We start from the raw sequence: 22,497 nt of genomic DNA on the forward strand, positions 1-22,497 counted from the left end.
ACAAGAATGCTAGCCCCTGAGCCAACAGTGCTGCTAATAGTTTTTTACATGTAATATTTTTGCTTCTGGCTTTGCTTTTTAAAGTGTTATGTAAAGCAAACATTTTCATTATAGTTTGGGATAGGGTAGGGAATGGTGAAACTCCTCTCGAGTTAAAGCAGGACTAAATCTGTGAACCTCACCTGTCTGCATTCCAGCGCCGGTCGCTACTGAAAGGATCTGCTTCTACTTCTAGTTCCTCAAATGCACTGTGACTTCTCCTGCACCAGAGAGACAGACGTCTGGAGAGATATCCCAATAACACACACGCACACAGTATGGTCTTAGGAATAGTTTCTGATCTTTACTTGTCGAGGTGGTCTTTTTATACACATTGAGTTATGTTATTTACGTACAGCTATTTACGTTTTAGCCATATATAGTGTCACTTGATACATTGCAAGGCATACATTGTACTTCAAAAAGCTTTCGTCATCTGGTTACATAGTAGACACAAATAGAAATACAACTAGTATATACTACAAGCTTAACATTAATTAGCTTATACAGTCCTAGAGAACCCTTCAGCTACCATCTTCTTTCTCTTGGCCATCTTGATTGACTGTGCCGGGATAATGTAAATCCCGTTCATGCTCATTCATCCCAGCACATGCTGCATGCTCAGCTTTGATTTTAGAAACCCGGAGCTATCAGGCAAGTAAGATGGATTATTGCAGAAGGAACATCGTTTGTCCCTCCTTCCTGCAATATTGACCTGCCTGATCATACAATCAAAAAAATAGAATTCCATTTCCAACTTTAATGCTTATTGTATTTTTACTGCTGGGACGATTTTCCTTATTTTTCGTCTGGGATATGTAATGAAAAGTGTGTGTGTATGGGGTGTTCCATCCAAAACATTTTTTACTAGAACATTTGTCCCCATTGAAATATTTCCCCTCATCTCTTGTTCCGCTGCCATAAATTTAGACCCCCCCCCCCTCGAGTTCTGTCTCTGTCCTAGGGGGAATTTCCTAAGCAGGGAACAAACTGCAATAGAAACTTAGTAAGGGGGTTATGCCTTTCCCACTAATTTCAAGTCCCCCCCACCCTCCAAAAAATACCCATGCATTCATATTTATGTCTTTTCCTGTTCCTACACCTTATGTCTTTTACATTTCGGTAATGTTTGTTTCCAATGATCATTTGAAACAAATGTTAACACTCTATAGCCAACACTTGTCTTTTGAACAATTATCTGATTTTACTTATCTTTAAGTGACCCATATTGATTAATAAAATCTATCCCACTTATTAACAATGAAAAACTGGACAAATAAATGCTGACTCATTTTTTTTCTTGTATACTGATAAAAAAAACTTAGAATTGCTGAAGTTTTCTTTTCTTTCTTTTCCTCTTTAATTTTTGTGCTAAAGTGATATTACATCAATAGATTCCATACATTGTGTGAGGAGAGGTCAGTTACAATCAGGATATTTTCTCGGAACAAGAAATAGATTAAATGCATTTTTCTACCGAGGTGAAACATGAATTATTCATGTTGGATCAGTCTGAGCCAGTGCCAAGAATGAAAGGAGTCTTCTAAGTCTTTGAGAGTAATTTGTAGATCAGTTAGACACTGAAGGATCATTGTCACTACTGCAAGCAATGCTACTTTGTGAGGTGCTAGCAGCAGTAGCATCTGTGTTAATGTTTTAAAATGTATTCTGCCCCAATGCCAAGAAAATATGCCAGTAGAACTGCTGTGATAAGGTTTTTAAGAATTAACCTCTACCTTTCAGCATAAGCAGATCTAGGTTGTATTTAATGGACCTAAGTTCAAATTGTGCTTTTGAGTGCTAGATCAATAATGCTTTGTAAGAAAGGCCCCCTAACGTCCAGCTTTTATGCATTTTGTCTATTTTCAGTATTCATCTGTTAATTTCTTAGTAATCAGTTCACCTTATGAAAGTTACCATAGCTAATGTGCTTCAGAAAAAATACTTGCTTGGTTGGTGTTCTAATCCTCTGCATTATTTTTTTAAATCCCTGACCCAAAATGAGTATACAATTCACATATTCAACTAATTGTCACACAGATATCTACATGCTTGTTTTAGATGAAACTACAGAAACCTCATATTTTACAATGATTCAGCGATGGCAACTTTCAGAGTCTCTCTGTATAGGTCCATTTTGATTTGTGTTTTTATTGTGCAGTAGTTTATTGTAGTCCTTCGTGGTGGTCAGATTGAATCACTTTCCGACTTGGATCAAAGCGTGGAATTTGAACAATCTGCTCCAACCTTACTGTACTGGTCAAGGACAAGTTTAAAGGTCAGTCAGATGATGGCTTTCATTGTCCAGCAGCCAAATTGGGAGTCCAACTATATCTGTTTTTAACATATATGGTAGGGGTCAGCCAATCCAGTAGAACTGTGAAAGCTGTCATCATCCAATGCTTGGATTGGCTTGAGCCGTACTACACTTGTCATTGACTGGTATAGTACTGCTCATTAAAAACAAAAAAAAAAACCCAGCAAATCCAACTGGATTCAAGTCAGGTTGGAATAACTAGTGCATTACTAGTACTCATTTTTGTCTCACTATTGGCCCTTCCTTCCCCCCCGCATAGATTTTAAAATAAAAGGTGGAATAGGGTTAGAGCCTTATGAATCTTTTTGTTGGACTTTCCATTGGCTAGGATTACCTAACTTGTTGTTTTCAGAGTTCAGTTAGGGCCACAGCCTAAAAACTAAACAAAAAAACAGAAGTTGACCGTAAACCTATATTAAAAAACACTTTGCAATATAAAAATAAATGGTTAAGGTTTGAAGCCCCACCTCCCACACACACAGCCACCAATACCCCATCTTACCTCAATCAGCCCTCTTCTTTAAAGATCAGGAGGACACAGACCATCCCATGAAAACAGAAGTGATTGGTATACAGTGACTGCATTTGTTTAATTATAAGGTTCTGTTTGGTATCTGGAAATGAGATGTGTTTTATCTTTGGGAAAACAAAAATCATTCTGATTTCTGTTTAGTTTGTAATGTAGTAATAATTAGGCAGCCTTTGATATAAAGACCAAACTCTTAAACAGAGTTTGACTCTGATGTATATAAGAGAACAGAGGGAGTATTTTTGTTTAAATTGGTTGAATATAACATTCATCTCCAAAAATATGTCTTTAAAATAGATAAGGATCAAATTTTAGTGCTCAAAATTGTAAATAACTGTCAAGTGATGAACTGCACCCTTGTCCAAATTGTTGTCTGTACAAGGTATTGTTTTTAATGAGGTCCATAAAATGTATGAATTATTGTAACTGTACATTATTCTTATTCTACTACGAAAGAAGGCTGTAATGAAATAAAATAAGATATTTTTTTTATATATACTTTTTTATATATACTTTACCATATATATATATATATATATATATATATATATATATACCACAAATACAAAAGCAAACTTTCAGACTTTTTCAGTTGCTGTCACTAACCATAGGATTATGGGGTAGATTAATTTTGTACTAATATTTGTACAAATATTTGAGATTTTACATTGCAAACACCATGCCTTTGCCAGTGTTTGGATTTTGTACTGGTTCTATATTACAGTGAGTGTTACGTTGTTCATTCTGCACCGGTTTCTGGACTCTGACTACATAGCTTAATGGTTAAGACTACAAAAAGGCTTTCAAAATTGACAAAAAAAAAAAATCTTGCTATAAAAAGATTTGTTGTCAGCTGGGATATGTGACTATTTGTGTCATAGAATTCCTGTAAAGGTTACTGCCTAATCACATGCTGCGTAAAAGCGCACTCTTCAGTTGGCAATTTTCTGAAAATAGTTTACAGGCTTCAGCTAAATTGTCTCACCTGTGTCAACTAGCATAACTCATTTTTGTGCCAGTTATAAAAGTGGAGCCTAACATTGTTTAGCATTACTTATTTTCTTTGAAGATTACTCTGTATAGTGTTTGTAGATGTGTTGTCTCCTGGGGCAAAACCGCAAATGGGTGTACATGCTGCTTCTTGTTATTACAGCAGCTGTGACATGAAATTTGACCACTTTTGGACAAATGGAAATGTAGAAGTTGTATAAGGATGAGTAGTCAATCTGGATGGGTTTTCTAAAAAGAAACTAAAAATAACTGCAATATTTTGGCTGGTATGAAATCATGGTTATTTTTTGGATGGGATGTATATATGTATTTCCAGTTGAGCAAGGGCTAAACATGTTTTATTCAGCTGATAAAAATAAATCCTTATCCTTCTGTATCTTCAGGAAGACCTTTTGATAGACAAACTAATAGAGGTGAAGCTTCCAGATAATCCTGTTCATTTACAAATTTATAAAGGTGCAGCATCCTAAAACAGCAAGTTTTAGCTAGTTAGTCCGTAAACTTTATAATTTATCAAAGCTGATCTTTAACCACACTCACCCTGATGAGCCACATTTCCCTAAAGAACAATTTTAAGATGGTATCTGTCACCTAATTCAGGCAAAGTGCTCCTTTTAGGGCACCTGATACTTGCCTTATTTGTCTGTGGGAACATTATCTAATGTTTTTGTGCATGGGGGATCATGAGACCATCTCCCCTTACTCCTGGGTGGCAATGCTCAAATATAAGTAGCCAATGGGCCGGGAACGAATATAATGTAAAGGAGGGAAGAAGGTCAATTATCTTTTTTTTTTTTGACATTAATACAGAACTTATACTTGTGCTCACAGGCAAAAGGGGAAGAAAATTGTGTGTAAAAATGAGTATTTTTGGGTTGGGAGATGCTGTTTTCACTTTGTCTACTTTGGGAAAGTAACATATTTATTTAGAAAAAATTATATTAATTTTTTTTTATACTGATGCTGCATTTTATTGGTGTTTTTATTGACTTTTATGACTTTGTTGTATTTTGGTTCTCTGGTTTGTTTTACACCATGTAGTTTTCTGAAGTATTGAAATACTGCTTACAAGTGGTAACATGAAATTAACACAAATCTCTGTGCGGCACTTCTTTATATGTGCCTAAATCATTTTTTGTTTTAGATATAAAATGTTCATTTGAAAAGCAATTAAATTGCACATTAATTTTTGCAAATCACAAGCTTTAGGTTTACAATGTGTAATTGGCCTTTGTTCTGAGTTGTAATTTCAAAACATCTGTGTGTACAGGCAGCAGTACGTTTTGTTCTAACTAAATTGTTGATTTATTTTATTAAACCAGATGCTTTATTTATCTTCTTCTGTTTTATAAAGATTTGTAGCTGTTGTAATGCAGGAAAAGGGTCTGCAGTCTAGGTCATAATGTGGTCCTAAAGCATCATTGTGACAGCCAGGGAAGTAACATTGCAAAAAAAAGTTACGTAATAGCAGCCTCCATAATTTCCCTTTAAGATTTCTTTGGTTTCCTGCTGTATTACTTATATTGGGTGCGATAAGTTAAGGGGTACCAATATCAAGCCAAATTCGGGGGGTTATGCTCATCAAACATAAACTAATTAATTGCACATACAAAAGCTCCAACCTTTCCTTTTTTTTATCCGACTGCATGTACTACATGAAAGAGAAGTGAACTGCTTTCATTCAGTGGGTTAAACAAAAAGATTGCATAAAAATGTGAGGAACTAAAGGTCCAGGTCTTTTGGCATTGCGGAGTTTACCAGTGCTTTGTTTCTTTCTCAAGATGTACCAAACTGTAGATTTTGCCACTAATATTGTAGCAATTTCTCAGGTTTTTTTCTGGTTTTGCAACTTATGGATGGCTTGTTTCACCTGCATGGAGAGCTCCTTTGACGGCATGTTGTCTGTTCACAGCAAAATCTTCCACATACAAGCAACCCCCTCCCCCCCCTTTATATGCTTAGTTGATAATGACATAACAAAGGAATTGCCCACAAAAGCCCATGAAATAGCCTTTGAGTTATTTGTCCAATTACTTTTGAGCCCCTGAAATGAAGTGATTGTGTAAAAATAAAAAAAGGCTTTAGTTCCTCACATATTTATGCAATCTTTTTGTTTAACCCACTGAATTAAAGCTGAAAGTCCGCAGTTCAACTTCATCTGAATTGTTTCATTTAAAATGAATTGGGGTAATGTACAGAACCAAAATTAAAAAAGTTGTAGTGCAAAGTTGATAAAATATCAAAAATAGGTCTTCCTTATAGAATTAGGTATTCAATTACCCAAATTGAGGAAAAATATACATCACTTGTGATATAATCTTAAATTCACCTGGGCCACAAAGAGGGTGACTAAGGGTGGTAAAAGTATACCAAACAATCAAATAAATCAAAGAAACTGTGTCCAGATAAATTGTACCATAAAAGACCAGGAGAGATGGAAAGGATTGGTAAAGTTGGAGTTGCATAAAAATATATGCTAAACAGTTTTACATGTACCAGTACACTATAATTACAGTTGTAACATAATTTGTTTTATTGCAGGTATCCCTTTAAACTGACCAAGGTATTCAACGAGATGAAAGATTGTGTTTATACTGAGAAAACTCCATTGTTAAAGTTTTCCTCTGAAAATAAAAGGTATGTTTGCAATACAGTTTATCTAACTTCTTACAGTTTTTGTTCAAGAAAAAGCTGTTAAATAAAATAGGGATTTACCCTCAATACTTGTCCTGACAAAGTTTTTTAACAAATAAGAAGTTAGGAAAAATTTACAGTGGGGATACATGTATACAAATCTTGCAGGGATTCTATGAAAGAAATGGCATTTACATATTGCTGATGGGGGAACCAACCCCACTACAGTTTATGGACTGATTTTTCTTCTACATTTTTCAGTACTTTCAAGGACTTGCATGGTACCCACTCTGTATGACATCAACACATTTTTTCATATGGTTACCCTTGCCACAGAGATTCAGTAATGTGGTCTTTGCTATTGGACCTTTTTATGTCTTAAAATGGTTTAACTTGGTTGTGTTCAAAACTGGTAACTCTATCTTTTAGATTCTTAGATATGTGTACTAGCTATGGCTGACTTATATCATAGTGTATGATATTTTTTTTTTCCTTTCCTGGATTGTTTTATATTCATATATGGTGTATTTGTGTGTGTATGGATATATATAGGATTGTAAGAGAAAACGTTTATATACAGTATTTGTGCTAAAAATACTAAATTGAATTCTAAACTGTTACTGGCTATAAGAAATTCTTCTGTATATATTGCAGCTAGCATTTAAAATAGCCTGGGCAGTGGGAATGTCTGTATTAGCTCCTGTCTAAAAGAGATGGGGCGAAGCAGTGATGATTTAAAGTTGCTCCTATTGGCAATGGAACAGTGTAGTATTACAGGCTCTCGTAAGGGTAGAAGTCTTAAATTTAGACACAGAGCAATGTATTTTAATAGGTAGAGTTGAGATTTGTGTTCTCAAGTTGACATTTCTGTACAGCGTTTGACTTCAGGGTGAAATGGTCAGAACTGAATGCCTGCAAAGAAAAACAATTTAAGCGGTTGCCAGTAGTCCCGTTAAATTGCCATGAATTCTTGAATGGGAAATTCCATGCACAAATCTTTCAGTTTTATGCAGACTATGACAAGCTTCACTCCTAGTTCCTCCATCTTCTAGATTTCCATACCACAGTTCTTGGTTCTGTGTATGTCACCTTAGAGTATTAGTTGTTTTACCGGACTTTTTTTCGTTATTACCCCTTTCCTTTTGTTTTTTCCATAAAATGAATGAATGAATCAACAAGGAGAATGAGATTTGCAATCCAACAACAGATATATAGACCTAAGGATTCCATAAAGAATATATTTTTTTAAGCTAAATTCAACGCAGGTAACAAAAATGCTTATAATCAATATTTTTAAAAGCCACTAGTGTAATTGTCTGAATAGTATTCAATAGCTCTCTTTTTCAATAAATTGTGTTCAAATCAAAATTTAGATTACTGGAGTAAGGGGCAGTACAAGTAACCATTCCATTTAGCTGCAGTACTCATGTGTTCGCAATGAACATTGTGATGAGGGAAAGAGTAGAGCCAGAAAGATATGTGCTCATCATTCTGCTGTTTTTCATTTATGGGCCAATCACTAGGACTGGGCAGGAAGGAGATCTAATAGTTATAATAACTGCAGCAGAAGAATATTCATGTTTCTAAATGGCTTTGCTATCTGACATGGCAGTGTAAATCTTTCTTGCAGGTAAAACTAATTAGTGTTATTTGGTTTGTCTATACCCGTCTATAAATGCAACTTTTGCTAGACAGCTTGGCCTATAAAAGGAAGGTAAAAATAATAGGTCTACTGACAGAATCAACAGGTAATAAAACTGATGCATGGGATTTCAGGAAAACTAAAACTGATATGGGATTTCAGGAAAACAAAAACTGAAGCTACTGCATCAGGTCTTTGTTGATATCCTGGTATTCCCCTGGGCTGACAGGGCTTAAGGAATGTCTTTGCAAATATGTGGAAGTTAAGGTAATCCCGGCCAATCAAGGTGGTCAAAGATTTAACCATAAAAACAAAAAAAGATGGAGGTGCCTGTGTTGGAACAAATGAGTGGGATTAGGCAGGTAGGGTTATTTTAAGGAATCTGCCCTATTGCAATTTTTAAGGGTAAGGGTTTAGCCCCACTTTAACAGCTGAGAAACAACAAATAGTGGTCAGGTGCGGTACTAGTTCGATTGTTAAAAAGGAAACCATAGTCACTAAAACATGTACGACAATGACCTCAAGAAGAATGCCAAAACCACACAGGAACAGCATTAAAGCAGAACACTTTACTTTAATATTTGAAATATTTTTTATATAATTTATATTTGCTATACAAATACCAACAGAAACATATTTTCTTTGGGCTGATTACTTTTTAATGAAGAGAAAAATGATTAGGAATGAAGGTACTCAAAGCTGATGGATAGGAATTGTACGGTAATTCAGAACTTTTTTCATTTCTGCTTTACATGGAAACATGATTTTTTGCATGATTAATTAAAGACTGAATTTTGTTATACCTCTATTTTAAAATGTATCCTAATTTAGGCTGCTACTTTCCAGAATATATGTTTTATAATTTTGGTCCTTGTTAATTCCCCCACCATCCAGCCTAGTAAAATATTTATCTTCTCCGGGTGATCTTCAATGTATGTTTGTCCAGCACCATCAGATATTTGGCAACAAAACCATCCTAGCCAGGGCCTCTACCTAACTAAATAGGCACAGTGGCAGAATTCTGCAGGAAATGCAATTTTTGGGGGTATGCCTTTAAGGCAGTTTATTTATTACAATACTGACAGAACATTGTGTTGGGGAAACATATTGTTGCTTTGGGGAAATGCATGGTCAATCAGTAGATTTCTTGGCTGATGGGGAACTCGCAACTTAGAAATCCACTGCCATAAAAAAACTAGTCAGCATTTTTTTTTTTTTAAACTAGACTTTAATTCTGTTTTTATAGAGAACTTCTTGTCCACTTCTTTGTGAAAAGTAATGCTGTGAACATACTGTACTCTAACACAACACAACTTGGTCACAAATTATAAGTTTACTTTTACATAGTGTTTTTTTGCTTAGTATGAAAAGTTTCAATTCAACTGCCTGTGTTAAAGTGGGCTTTTTGTGTTTTGATGAATTGTATTTCTGTGTGATTCACAATCCTTTTTTTTTATCTCCCTAGTATTAGAAAAAACTATTTAGTTTTATCATTGTGCATACAAGAGACCAAGTTGTTTTTTTTATCATATGTTTAAATGAACACACACTTCAGGTGCACTTTTTCAAAAATAAGTATTTCTAATACTAAACTAAACCTATTTTGCAAAATAATTGGAATGAAGCATATAACACTAAAACCAGGTGAATATCCACTATATTTTCACCAGTTTCAAGGAGCCTTAAACCCCAAAGCTAGAGGTTCCCCTTTTTCACACATGTCATTTTGGGTCAATGCTGCATCTACTTCTGTACATAGGGATGTCAGAATGGACCCACTTCAATGCCCACAAACTATTTAACATTGAAAAAAAAACCAAAACGAAAATCCCTATGTTATACACTGTATGCAGAAATTTGTGTTCTGGTTATCATAAATGCACGATAATCAGTGCAATATTAAAAGTTAAAAACGTCTGTAAGGTCCAATGCCATCACTCACCAGACACCAGTCCCCCAAACTAGCTCTGCAATCTTTACCTATAGCAAGCCTGGGCTCATCTTTAGAAGGTTAGTTGTGCCTGTGTTTGCAAAAAATTGGCATCTGGGGAGGGACTGACTGAGGCCCAGGGGCCCACAGATAACACAATTCTGGAGAGTCTAGCAGAGGCAAGTCCAGAAAACAGAGCCAGTGGTCATACACAGGTAATCTGCCCACCAAACAAGGTATCCAAGAAATAGGACAAAACAGAGTTGGTGGTCACAGGCAAAGGTCGGTCCAGGCAGCAAACAATCGCAGGGCCTGGAAACAGGTAGAATCAGCAACAGTAAACTCAATGAAAAGCACACCATCACAATTCATTAAGCTTAAGGCTACAACAGGCAACTGCAGACTGTTATAAAGTCTAATAGCGCTGTATGTGCTGGGGATGCTGAAAAGGTTCATCAGGCTGCATGGCTTTTATTTTTTATTCTTTCTTTTTGGGACATGGTTCCATAAGGTCCACAGACATTTCCAGCAAAAATAAAGTCAAGTATCTTCCAAAGTCACTTATCGATTTTTACCTGGTCAGATTTTTCTATACTGATCTCTAATGACTAATGATGATAACGAATAATGTTTTACAATGCAGCTCCACACATAAACACTACAGTCCCCTCCCCCCCACCTCAGGCGGAACCTGTTTGTAGTGCCAAATACTGATATTGTTTGAAGTACCAAATATCCTTCAAGTAAAATACTAAGCTCTCCTGTCCCTTCACAGCAGTATAACCAAATAACTTATATTCTGGTCAAATATATGTTTACCTTGAATCCCAACTAATATCTATTTTCTCCAAATTTCCTGTTGTTCACTGGAATAATGTCAACCCTGTCCAGCTGTCTTTCTGGTAAACTACTGAATCTCTCTTCTTTTCCCTAACCTAGAAAGTAATTGTTCTGTAGCTCACAATGAGATCACAACTGACACTTTAATGTGAGATTTCTTGCAGCTCACTGTGGCTGGCACAAAAGTACTAGCTTTTGCATGTGACGGCAGCAGTGAACGGTACTAGTACTGCAGTTAATGCAGCACAACCTCACTGCCAGTGTAAAATAGCCCAAAGAGTACTTGGGAAAACGCAGGGATATATATATATATATATATATATATATATATATATATATATATATAATATATATATATATATATATATATATATATATATATATATATATATATATATATATATATATTTTATCAGACAGAAAGGGAGGGGAGCAAAAAAAACTGCAGCCAGACTTATCCATCTTTCCCACCACTCCTCCTTTGCCGCATCTCTTTGTAGTTCTCTTCGTTGGCTTCCATTACATCTCAGTATCCAATTAAAGCTCCTGTGCTTTGTCTTCAAATCCCTCCACAGTTCTTGTCCCACTTACTTTTCTGACCTGTTAGATAAATACTGCCTTAACTGCTTTCTTCCTTCCTCCTGACCTACTAATGACTTCCTCACTCATAACCTCATCACACACACGCTCCAAGACTTCTCTAGAACTGCCCCGACTCTCTGGAATGGTCTTCCTCGTCCTATTCAGCTTGCTCCTACTTTCTGCTTATTTAAAAGAGCGCTAAAAACCTATCTCCCCTCCTATTGTGTGAGACTTTCCCCCACCTTCTAGATTGTAAGCTCTTCGGGGCAGGGTCCTCTCCTCTTCTTTTGTCACGGTCTGTAATTTGCATCCCCTATTTAATGCACAGTGCTGCGTAAAATATTGGCGCTATCTGAATCCTGTTTATGTTCATATTGATATTATTAATAATCACTTCATTGTTGGGTCTTGCATAAAATGTAGTTATTCCTTACAATTTTACTAGGAACAAATTTGAACTGTTTATTACTGTATCCTCTCTGCGATATGTTTATTAATTTTCCTTTCTTACAGTATTTGTTTTCTAAAGACAAATTAATTCACACAAAACTTAAAAAGAAAATGTGAAATAAACTTGTGATGTATCTTGGACAGAAAACAGCTTTTCCATACATGTGCTCTTAACACAACAGATCTATCTTCATAACAGTGATCCCTGCATAATGCTCGGCAGTTTGTTCTCATTTTGCAGTGTGAAAGGAGGAATGCCCATGTCAAATGACTGGCTTGCTGCTGTGAGCATCAAAAAGCCATAAGTGTCAGGAAACCTGTTTCCAAGGAAACCCACGTGTATTTCTCTACATGGCAAATTTTCTCCCAGACAGCCATTATTTTAAACCTTGGCATACTTGTATAAAGAACATTTAGATATATTCACTATGCTGATTTCTGTAATCCAGAATGATTTTCTGAACTTGATTATCAAACAATTTTTTGATGTCCCCAAGGAGGAAGGGGTGATTGAGCAGCAGGTATCTTCCCGTATGGGAGCCAAAAGTATGGCTTGGATAAAATTCCACCCAACAAGTTTTGTTTAAAGGCAATGTAAAATAGTTTATATTATATGTATTTTATTTATTGTTTTATAGTCAGAATTCAAAAATTCCAACCTTTTTAATTAGGTGAATTTGACATATCATACCTTCTTCTATCTGTCCAGCTCTGATCTCCTTTGCTCCTCTGGTATAGTAGCAGACCTGTCTACAAACTTCAATATCCAAAGCTTGAATCACATTGGACTATTTATTTGTTACTTTTTGTTTTTTTAAAGATGCCATTGGGATTTTTTTCTGTGTGCAAATACTTTTTGATCTTTCCAGAAACCTTTTGTGCTGATAAATGTGTCATTGCGTCTCTCAGGCAGCATTGTCAGTCTTGTCTATCTGAACTGCAGAACACCTCGCCCCTATTCTATAGACAAGAGGCATTATATAGACCTAGAACACTTCTGTCCCAGGGTGACAAAACTGCTCCTCTATAAGCACTGTATATTTCATGAATGCTGTCACCCAAGAAAACCATTACTGGAAAGATCACCAGGTAAAACCAATTCAGCAGCCACAGAAATAGTAAGTTGTAATAGAATTCATGGGTATCAACACTTTAAATTCACACCGACCTATGAATGAATTGTATCCGTGACTCTTCTCCTAATTATATGGCTCCATTCATGTTTCTGTTAGAAGTTGTGTGCCTAGCAATTAAGAAATTGTGCACTGCAAAAAACATTTTGTGAAAACTTCTATCTTATCTAGTAAATCTGATATTTTTAATGAACGCTTGGTAAAATATGTGGGCTAAAAAACTGCCCTAGAATTGAAGTGATGTACACTTCATAAAAAGCATTTGAGTATTTAAAGAAATGTGTTTGTGTGCTGATCCGATTCCTTTTGCTGCACTGGAGTGTTTTATTCTTCTGTTTCAGACTTTGCAAGAGAAATGGTCTGTGACAAAACAATTTCTTACTGTACAGAATTGTATGTCATATTTGGTTTCTACACTAGAGGGCACTTTATGTTTTGCATCCCTTTTATATTCATTTTCTTATTTCAAAGAGTGTATAAAATACATGTGTGTGTGTGTGTATGTGTGTGTAAACCATTCTTTTTCTATAATATTTGTAGAATATACGTTTACAAGGAGTTTTATTATTTGTATTTTTTTTTAAGTCATAAAAAACCTATTAATGAGAGGAGTTGTCACAAACACTTTCTAAAAATGCTGTGCAGGCCCGAATTCGTCTGTGGAGAATCTTGGGAGAATAGCTCTTCAGAATTTGAGCAAAGATGCCGACTCGGTAGTGAAGTTGGAAGCCTTTCTCGATCAGCATCTTCTGAGAAGTATGAACTGCTGGACAACCTTCAAGAAAAATTAAGCTCTTCTAAGCTCAGGTAAATTTTTTGTTTTAGTGTAATTCTTTAAGTTGTTTTCCTGTTTTAATGACAATAATGTTACATTGGCGTAAAAGCACAATGATGACGTGGAAGCTTTTAAGGTGTTTTGTTTATACCCTTGAAGCAAATATAGGCAAAATTTGTCAGGCACTAATTTTTATCTTTTTTCAGTACTAGCAATGTGGTATGCGCTTGTTTTTGTGTACATAGTTTCCTTTAAAGTGGAAATAAAGTCCACTAAATGAAAGTGCTAATAAGCATCTGAAAAGCAGCTCTGTGTACATGCTTGGCATGAATGAAGATGAAATTGCTGGTGACGGAAGGGAGAATGTGCTGGAGGTCCAACTAATAGCAAACGATTAGGAAATCCATTCAAGGTTTGCTGGATCACCAAAGTTCTCCCACGATAGTCTATCTTTACCAGTCTTGATGATCTTTAATAAACAGGGCCCAATGTGTACATTATGGCAAGCTGCTCCTGAGGGCCCCAAACAAAGCACTACTTAACTGCTTCATTCTGCTTGAACTATATTTTTTGAATTTGAACCATCAACAGCTGGAGAATTCCTGTGAATTGGGTTAAAACTAGCAGTTGGTAGATTGGCTTAGTGATTTCATAAAATGGTACAACTTCAAATACAGTCAATGTGAGATAAGAATGTATTCTGCCATTGCTGACTTTTCTATTTAGCAATAATTGTTGCATGGCTGTTTTGTTGATGGTGTGGCTTCACCATCATTCATTGAGTCGAGGAAATCAAAGTCTGTGATTCTGAAGCACTGAATCCAGCCATAGCTTTGAAAGTGAAAATTTCTGTTCTGTTTATTATACAGTATATGTATGACCCAAAAACACATTGCTCAAATATTTACAGATATGAATATCCACCTAAACATAAGTGGAGTACACCTAATTTGCCACTGCAGAGTTCATTCTAACAAATACTAACCTTCTGGATGTAAATCTGATTTTTTTTTGGTTTCATTAATTTCAGCCACACATTTGAAACCAGCATACAGTTGTGTGGCAATTAGCTGAAAACCTGAACGGTATCCTCCATTTGGGTCAGTGACTTGGGGCCCAATCATATTTATGCACTGCAAGAAAGCATGACTTGTGGTGTGCGCCTAGTTATTGTTTTTGGATTACTGTGAAGTACTGGGGAGCTTCCCTAATGCAGCACAGGGTAATGTACAACATAAACGCACATAAGCCAAAGCCGCATAGTCATGTAAATGGGCCCTCTGAAGGTACTAAAGGATACAAACACTAACCAGCCAAACTGTATTTTTTTAGAACTAGGACAGAAATGACAGCTTACATAGGCTAGAACCAGTAACTCGAATTACTGAAGCAATTGTATTAGTAGGACAGCCAGAATGAAAGGATCATAAAGCAGCCAGTGCTTTCCTCTTAGAACAGGTTAAAGATAAATGTATTTTATGATTTTTATAGGCAGTAACAGATTATAAAATTGCTGGTTTCTAATAATAGAAAATTGAGATTTAAAACTACTGCAGTTTCCTACTGAATCTTTCTAGTTTCTCTTCTTGGGAGTGTGCAGTAAATCTGTAACACTGACTGTGATTTTTACATTTTGGCTATTTGTTCTTTGAGAAAAGGTAGCAAAATGAGCAGAGCTAGAATGAGAAACCTGGTCTTGGGGGGCAAACAACACCAACAAGCTGTGGTTTTACATATTCTTTAACATCTTCCACATTAGCTTCTGTTTTGGTTCTCTGGATCCTATCACATAACATCTCCGAGCCACAAATAAAATTGTGTGGAAGCAAGCCTCTGCATTATATCCACCATATGCCACTATCTGCAGGTCCTACTTTAATCTTATGTTCCGGATACATTTTATCCCCATTCACTCACACATCAGCCCAATATATTAGACTTCCCAGAAGGTAACTGTATCCCTACCCTCTAGCCTTGTCATCCCTACAGTTGTACTAATTGCCCATACCTAGCTGCATGAAGGATGTGTATTAAGCACTAACTTCAGATGTTAATTGATTTTTTTCCCTTTGTTTCTTTTGATTAAGCCAAAACACTTCAGTTGTATAAAAAAAAAATGTAAACAAATGCTGTGCTGTCTATAGTTTCCCATGGAATTCTTGTATTGAAATATAGATCAAGCCATTAATCATCATGTAGGGAACCTGTTAATGGCACGCCATGGCTTTAATCGGGATGTTGGTAGAAGAGAAAGCGTCAACACTTTATAACATACTTAGGGGGTTCCTAAAGTAATGTGTCTATTGTGAAAATGAAAACACAGTTAATGAGAAAATATTGAGCAGGAGATTGCCTGATATAAATGCAGAAGGTGTCAGGGAATGAAATGACTGCTCATCAGTGGATTCTCTTCTAGCCTTGATTATTTTTATTCCTGTTAAATTCTCTTCTTTCAAGATGTTTCTTAAAGAACTTGAAGATTACCGGACTCTTCATCATTGTAGTTGCCTGCTCGGTAAGTGGCTCATTTGCAAACATTACCTATGGCCTAAAGCACCTTTCTGCTGTTTGAAACTGTCCACTTGAAATCATAGCCGACATTTCATTTGCCTTGCTCTCTTGGTATATTGGCTCAGGACTAGGATTTTACTCTTTAAGACTTCTCTCGATGGATTTGGAAACCATTAGCATCTACTAAGTTTTACTTTTTATGTATTTATGAGAAATGCATTGTTTTTGTGTTATTAGGAGTATATGAAACAAACAAAACTGCCAATATTAATAATTGTAGTATTAAAAAGAACAATAAACCAAACACATTGTATAAATATTGGCTGTTAAATCACTTTGGCAGTCTTGAGCACCAGAATAGTGAAAGTTTGTACATGAATATCCACCAAAAGATGATGATAACTTAGGTGAATGAATCGGGTTTGTCCAATACGTGAAGTTTTGTTTTTGGCTGCCATCTGTTAAGTGTAGGTATACCCATTTTAATTGGTACAGTATCCTCCAAGGGCTCTATTTATAAAGGAGGAAATCAGACATTTTCCGATGCAGCTCAATGCCTGCCATTGAAACACATAGACCTGGAAGATTCTCAACTGGGGAATATTTGAGGGAACATTTGGTTCTCTGCTTTATAGAGCCATAAGTGTTCTTGGACATGATTAGTCTTGTATGAACAGAATACAACAAGAGGAACTTTCCATGGAAGTGCCTTATTTTAAAGGTTTAAGAGTATGTGATCTATAACTGCTTGTTAAGGATACTCAACATATTTATTCATGGATTATTATGATGACAGGAGTCACCTGGAACAAGGTCACAGCCTGTTAAACGATGGAGCACTTAAATTGCGCATGCTAGTATTTGGTTAGTGAAGAATTTAAGAATAAAAAATGGTGATTACTTCAAGCTAAGAACCTGCATATGAGGAGCTCATGAAGCAAGGCACTTGTAGATAACTTAAATGAAAAGAATCCCTGCTGAACTTGTGTGAAGTCAGCAGATGACCCTATTTAAATAGAGATTGTTGGTTTTACATATATATAATAATATGTGGATAAGCTCCAGATTTTACAACTTTTTTTTTTTTTTTTTTTTTTTATTGTCCATCCATCTTATCTAATGTATGTTCATTTTTTTAGTCCTCCCAATAGAAATTGGTGTACCGGGGTCTTGGTGTATCAGGGCCATTGTGCAACTGCTAAGCCAATATGTTGACCAGTTACATTTTAATAATAAATTGGTAAGAGTGATAACCAAGCAACTAGCATTTTCAAAGGCAGTCCGCATTAACTGGCTGTGCTATGCTCAGTAACATTTACTTTGGGTAGAAAAATTACAGGAATTCTATTCTAGTTCAGGTTTATTATTTAGTGCAGTTGTAGAAGTGTTTGTACAGTGGTAACTACATTGAAAATTAATTTTCTATGCATAAATAATTTGTTAATTGCGTGTTTTGTGCTACTGCTGCAGATTTTATTTAGCACTTATCCTGATAACGGCAGCCCATGGCAGATGTTGGCCCTGTCATCTCTGGAAAGCTACAGTATCCTTTAGTCAGCTGTTAATGGTCTCTCATCACAGAGTGTAATGTGGTTTAATTTAAGGTGATACATAATGGTTCTTCCAATGTTCGAAGTGTGACATTCACAGAGATTCATTTTCTCTCTGTCTGAGAGCCCCTTTCTGCAGAATTAATTTCAAAGAAAATGACTTGCTTCATAAAAGCTGCTCCTCCAGGATTGCCTCTAAATGATATTGCTTTCACCAAATCTATGAAAAGGTGTGCTTGTGTGTGGGTGGTTTTGCACATAAGAAAAAAATGTCTTGAATTGAAAATCAATTGGGGGATGATGATTAGTATGTTCAAAACCACTTATAAATGTGTTTTTTTTAAACCTATTTTTAGCAAAATGTACACATTGTGTAATTGTACATGAATCGTTTTAATAGCTTCAGAGATCTGTAAAGAGAAGGTATGATTGTGTGACTGCCTTTACAAAAACTGAAAACTGTAAACTAGGATACATACTCCTGCTTGCAAATATAGAGTAGCTCCTATGAGCAGTGGTTTTATTAATGTGGTAAACATATACCACAACAAATGAAACTAGAAGACATTTGGTCTACCATTAACATTTTAGATTGCAAACAGAATCGACAAAAACAAGAGGACGATGCCCAATACAGCTTGAACACAATAAGAATGTTTTACAGCTGTGTTGTGATATAATCTGGGTCTTGGAGTAACTGGGCCATAGTACACCTGCTAAACCAATATGTTGACCAGTTACATTTATTAATAAAAGCTCCTTTTTCAGTCTGTGCATGCTTATGTTTGAACTGTCAATGTTTGCACAATTATGTGCACTGCCAAGTGACTGGAGCCTACAGTTAGGTCCATAAATATTTGGACATAGAGAACTTTTTTTTCTCATTTTGGTTCTGTATATTACCACAATTAATTTTAAATGAAGCAACTCAGATGCAGTTGAACTGCAGACTTTAAGCTTTAATTCAGTGGGTTGAACAAAAATATTGCATAAAAATGTAAGGAACTAAAGCCTATTTTTATACAATCACTTCATTTAAGGGGCTCAAAAGTAATTGGACAAATTAAAAAGCTGAAAAAAAAATGTTCATTTCTAATACTTGGTTGAAAACCCTTTGCTGGTAATGACAGATATACAGCTATGAGGCTGTAGGCATATCAGAAGGTTTTTAGTTATTTCTCAGTAGGAAGACGAAACAATGCTTGATTACCATAAACAGAATGTTTTTTTCCTACAGCATAGCAATTATTCACTTTTTGAGTTTGTGTCCAATTTAACAGATCCTTGCCATAGTTTGGGCAGTTTTCAGATGTTCAGAACAAGAAATTGTAATCCTTAGAGAGCCATTATATCTTGTGTTCTTATCCTACTGCTTTACAGTATCATTCATGTATCCATATATTTATAGAGCTGTCTAAACAGACATTATCAACCAAGTTTCTTTGTTCAGTTAGACGTGTTTACTGGCTGGGTCCTTCATCTAATCTGTCTTTATACAACCTTCCGCAGTCAGATATTGTCCAGAAGAATTACTCTGCCCATCAGTTTATCATCATGTTTCTATACATGTTAGATAAATATGTTTAAGATGATTAGCTGACCATTGATAAATGTAACATTGTCTTCATGAATTATTTGGCCACACAAGGAGTTTCATAAAATTATTTTTAAATAGTGACAAAATAACTGCTGTACTGGAATCATTTATTGAAAAGGTATAAAAGGCTGATGGAATTCTTTTATATATGCTTGCCGCACATATTACGGCAGTAATGTCTTCCAAGTCCAAGATATATATATATGTGTCTGTTTGTTGAAACCTTTAACTTCAGGACAGTAAGTAAAAGGAAATCTTTGTGATGAAGCCCTGGATAGCAGTAAAAGCATGACTTTCACTTAACTGTACACAAAATATACAAAGTTATCCCATTTCCCTCCCTATTCTATCATAAACTATTTCCCTCTCTACACATTCAAACCTGCCAAGATCCTAGTGACCACAGGCTTTGTCTTGTGTTCAGTCCATGCACCCCATAGAAATCTATGGGGCTATACTGCACAGGCATTGCTGAGTGTAAGGAAAAAGATGGAGCAATGGCTGCTGGGATCATATTAGTATCACATTAATATGTATATGTGGAAAAGAACATGTGATATTCTAGTTAGGAGATGAAAACATTTTTTTTTAAGTTATTTAAAAAAAAATTCCTGATGTCTAAGATATTGGGATGGGAAGGAGGAGAAGATTCTTGGTAGATCTGAATGGAATAAAATAAATAATTTTATAAGTTGTGTTTTTTTTTTAGTAGCTGTATGTCTGTTTTGAAGGAATCCCCTGTTAATCAGTACATACAAGGGACACAATGCACAGAAAGCAATAAGGTTCTAACCTTTACCTACTGTGTGTATCATATATAATTGTTTGTTCTTTTTCTCAAATCTGGCACAGTTGACTGTTGGGCTTCAATAAGCCTGTTAAATGGGCAATGATTTGCAAAATGTCGTAACCCATGCCACTTTTTTTTATCCTTTTTTAACATTGGGTTGTTGTGAGTTACTGTCAGCATTCTAACCTACCATGATCGGTTAGGTTATTACACATAATAGTAAAACTTCTGCTATCAATGGAAATTTTTTTTACAAATATTCATTATTTTAGCACACAACAGAAGATGGATCTTGATCATGCCCTTTACTTAGTAAAACCACCTAAAAGATGGGAGCAATTTCAGCAGTTCAATTTTTTACACATTTGAAATCTCCTCCTTTCCCATTTCCTTATTAAACCAGAATTATAACGTACTAGTATAAAGAACAGCAGTCGTTCCCCATGCCTATAATTTGAAAATTCTTTCCACTTTCATTACTCTGACAAAAGCTGCAGATATCCTGTCCAAACCATTCTTGCTAATTTGTTACTAAAATTGGAAGCAGAGCTACATTTACCATGACACAACTACATTTATCACAATTAAACCATTAAACAAAAGCTGTTGTAACATCTCTTGTTTCATGCCATAAGAAAATCACATTCCACTAGACTTCTAAAAAAGCAGCTGGTAAAGTCAGTGTATATTTCTATTTTTTTGTGCATAAAAGAAAACTCCAAAGTAAGAAGAAAAAAGAAGAAAGAAGAAAAGTCCAAAGTAACTATAAATTGCACAATCGTTGGATAGTTTGTAATCCCCCAAAGCTAGAATTTACAAACCTGATTAGAAGTGGGTTTCCAATGCCTGATTTCCAATGCCATGATATTGTGGGTTCATACATGAGGCATACTCTTGGATTATAGTGCAGTCAACTGTGTGTGCCTTAACCCTAGCTAAGAGAATTTATTTATTCATAAGGATGAGAAAGCTTACAAGGGGCATTTCAGACTTGGAGCTAAATGCAGCTTTCTACCGCTGGCACAATTGCACTCTAAACTTCTATTCAATTGGGGACAGGTTGTTTCTGAAAGTGGTTTTCCTCTTTGTAGGAGAAACTACACTTTGACTACACTTAACCTCACTCAACAGCATAACAATGCAGTTGTCAAACTCTGTGGATGACAGTTTAGTAGTTAATGAGGGATGGCTGTGCTTTTCAGCTGCAAGCAGGAAAGGGTCCCAAAGGTTAGCTGAGGTTATGGCATGTGTATGGCTGCTTCGTAATGCAACTGCATGCCTGTAGTGTTATACTTTTTATTACAAGACGTTCTTTAAGTATGACATATTGTGAAAATTGCTTTGTGCCCATGAGGTTTTCAATATTGATGACATTACTAGGATGAACTTAAGTAAACCTCAGAATTGAATATGTGATCTAAATATACAAGCAAGACAGCTCCTATGGGACTACATGGAAAAGCAATGTATGTTTTTAAATCTATTTAATGTTTATAAATAGATGTATCCTGTATATAAAAGCAACACTGACAACAGAACATGCACTCCACTATAAACTAATGCCTAACTTTGCCTTTCCATTTGTGTAGATCCAAACAACTTCAGCACTTTTGTACTGCCACAGCCATGGTGTGGACATTTCTAGCAAAACTTTAAATATGCAGCCACACACCACACATTTTCTTTCCAAATTATTAAAAAAAAAAACGAAGTGTTGAACAATTCCTTTAAAATTAAATAAGTACTAGAGGAAATCCTTATTTAAACTTGAAAAGACAATTTAATTTCAATGATGACCATATGGAGAAATAGAACAAATTTTTTTGCAGTTGATGGGCTTACTCTTGGTGGACCATACATAAACATGAGTAGATACTATCATCTGCTCCAGTTTGGACAATGCACAGTGTATTCCGCAGTGTAGATTCTGCAGTATCCCATGGAGTGCAAAATATAAACACAAAAATAAACTTTAAATAAGAGGCCAATTAAAGCAGAACTGAACCCGTATAAAAAAAAAAAAAAAAAAAAAAAAAAATGTTTAGGATTTTCTTTAGTGATGTTGATGTGCTAAGGGATGTACAATAACACTACATTGTGCTACAGCTTGGCTATCTGGGCTGAAAACTAGAATCCGCTTTAGGCACCTGATAGCTTATTAAGCACC

At 35.6% G+C, this 22,497-nt stretch overlaps 1 protein-coding gene across 1 annotated transcript in view; it reads left to right on the top strand.

Moving 5' to 3' along the window:
• OCA2 (OCA2 melanosomal transmembrane protein) overlaps nt 1-22,497 on the top strand; it is a gene marked incomplete in the record, with an annotated part of 91,987 nt that overhangs the window by 6,834 nt on the left and 62,656 nt on the right. Inside the window, 4 exon segments of the mRNA XM_072412868.1 lie at nt 6,438-6,533; nt 13,753-13,914; nt 16,340-16,397; nt 17,864-17,936. Coding sequence (XP_072268969.1) covers nt 6,438-6,533; nt 13,753-13,914; nt 16,340-16,397; nt 17,864-17,936 — 389 coding nt within the window.

Source organism: Pyxicephalus adspersus, chromosome 1 (assembly GCF_032062135.1).
Source record: "Pyxicephalus adspersus chromosome 1, UCB_Pads_2.0, whole genome shotgun sequence".
Classification (NCBI taxonomy): Eukaryota; Metazoa; Chordata; class Amphibia; order Anura; family Pyxicephalidae; genus Pyxicephalus; species Pyxicephalus adspersus.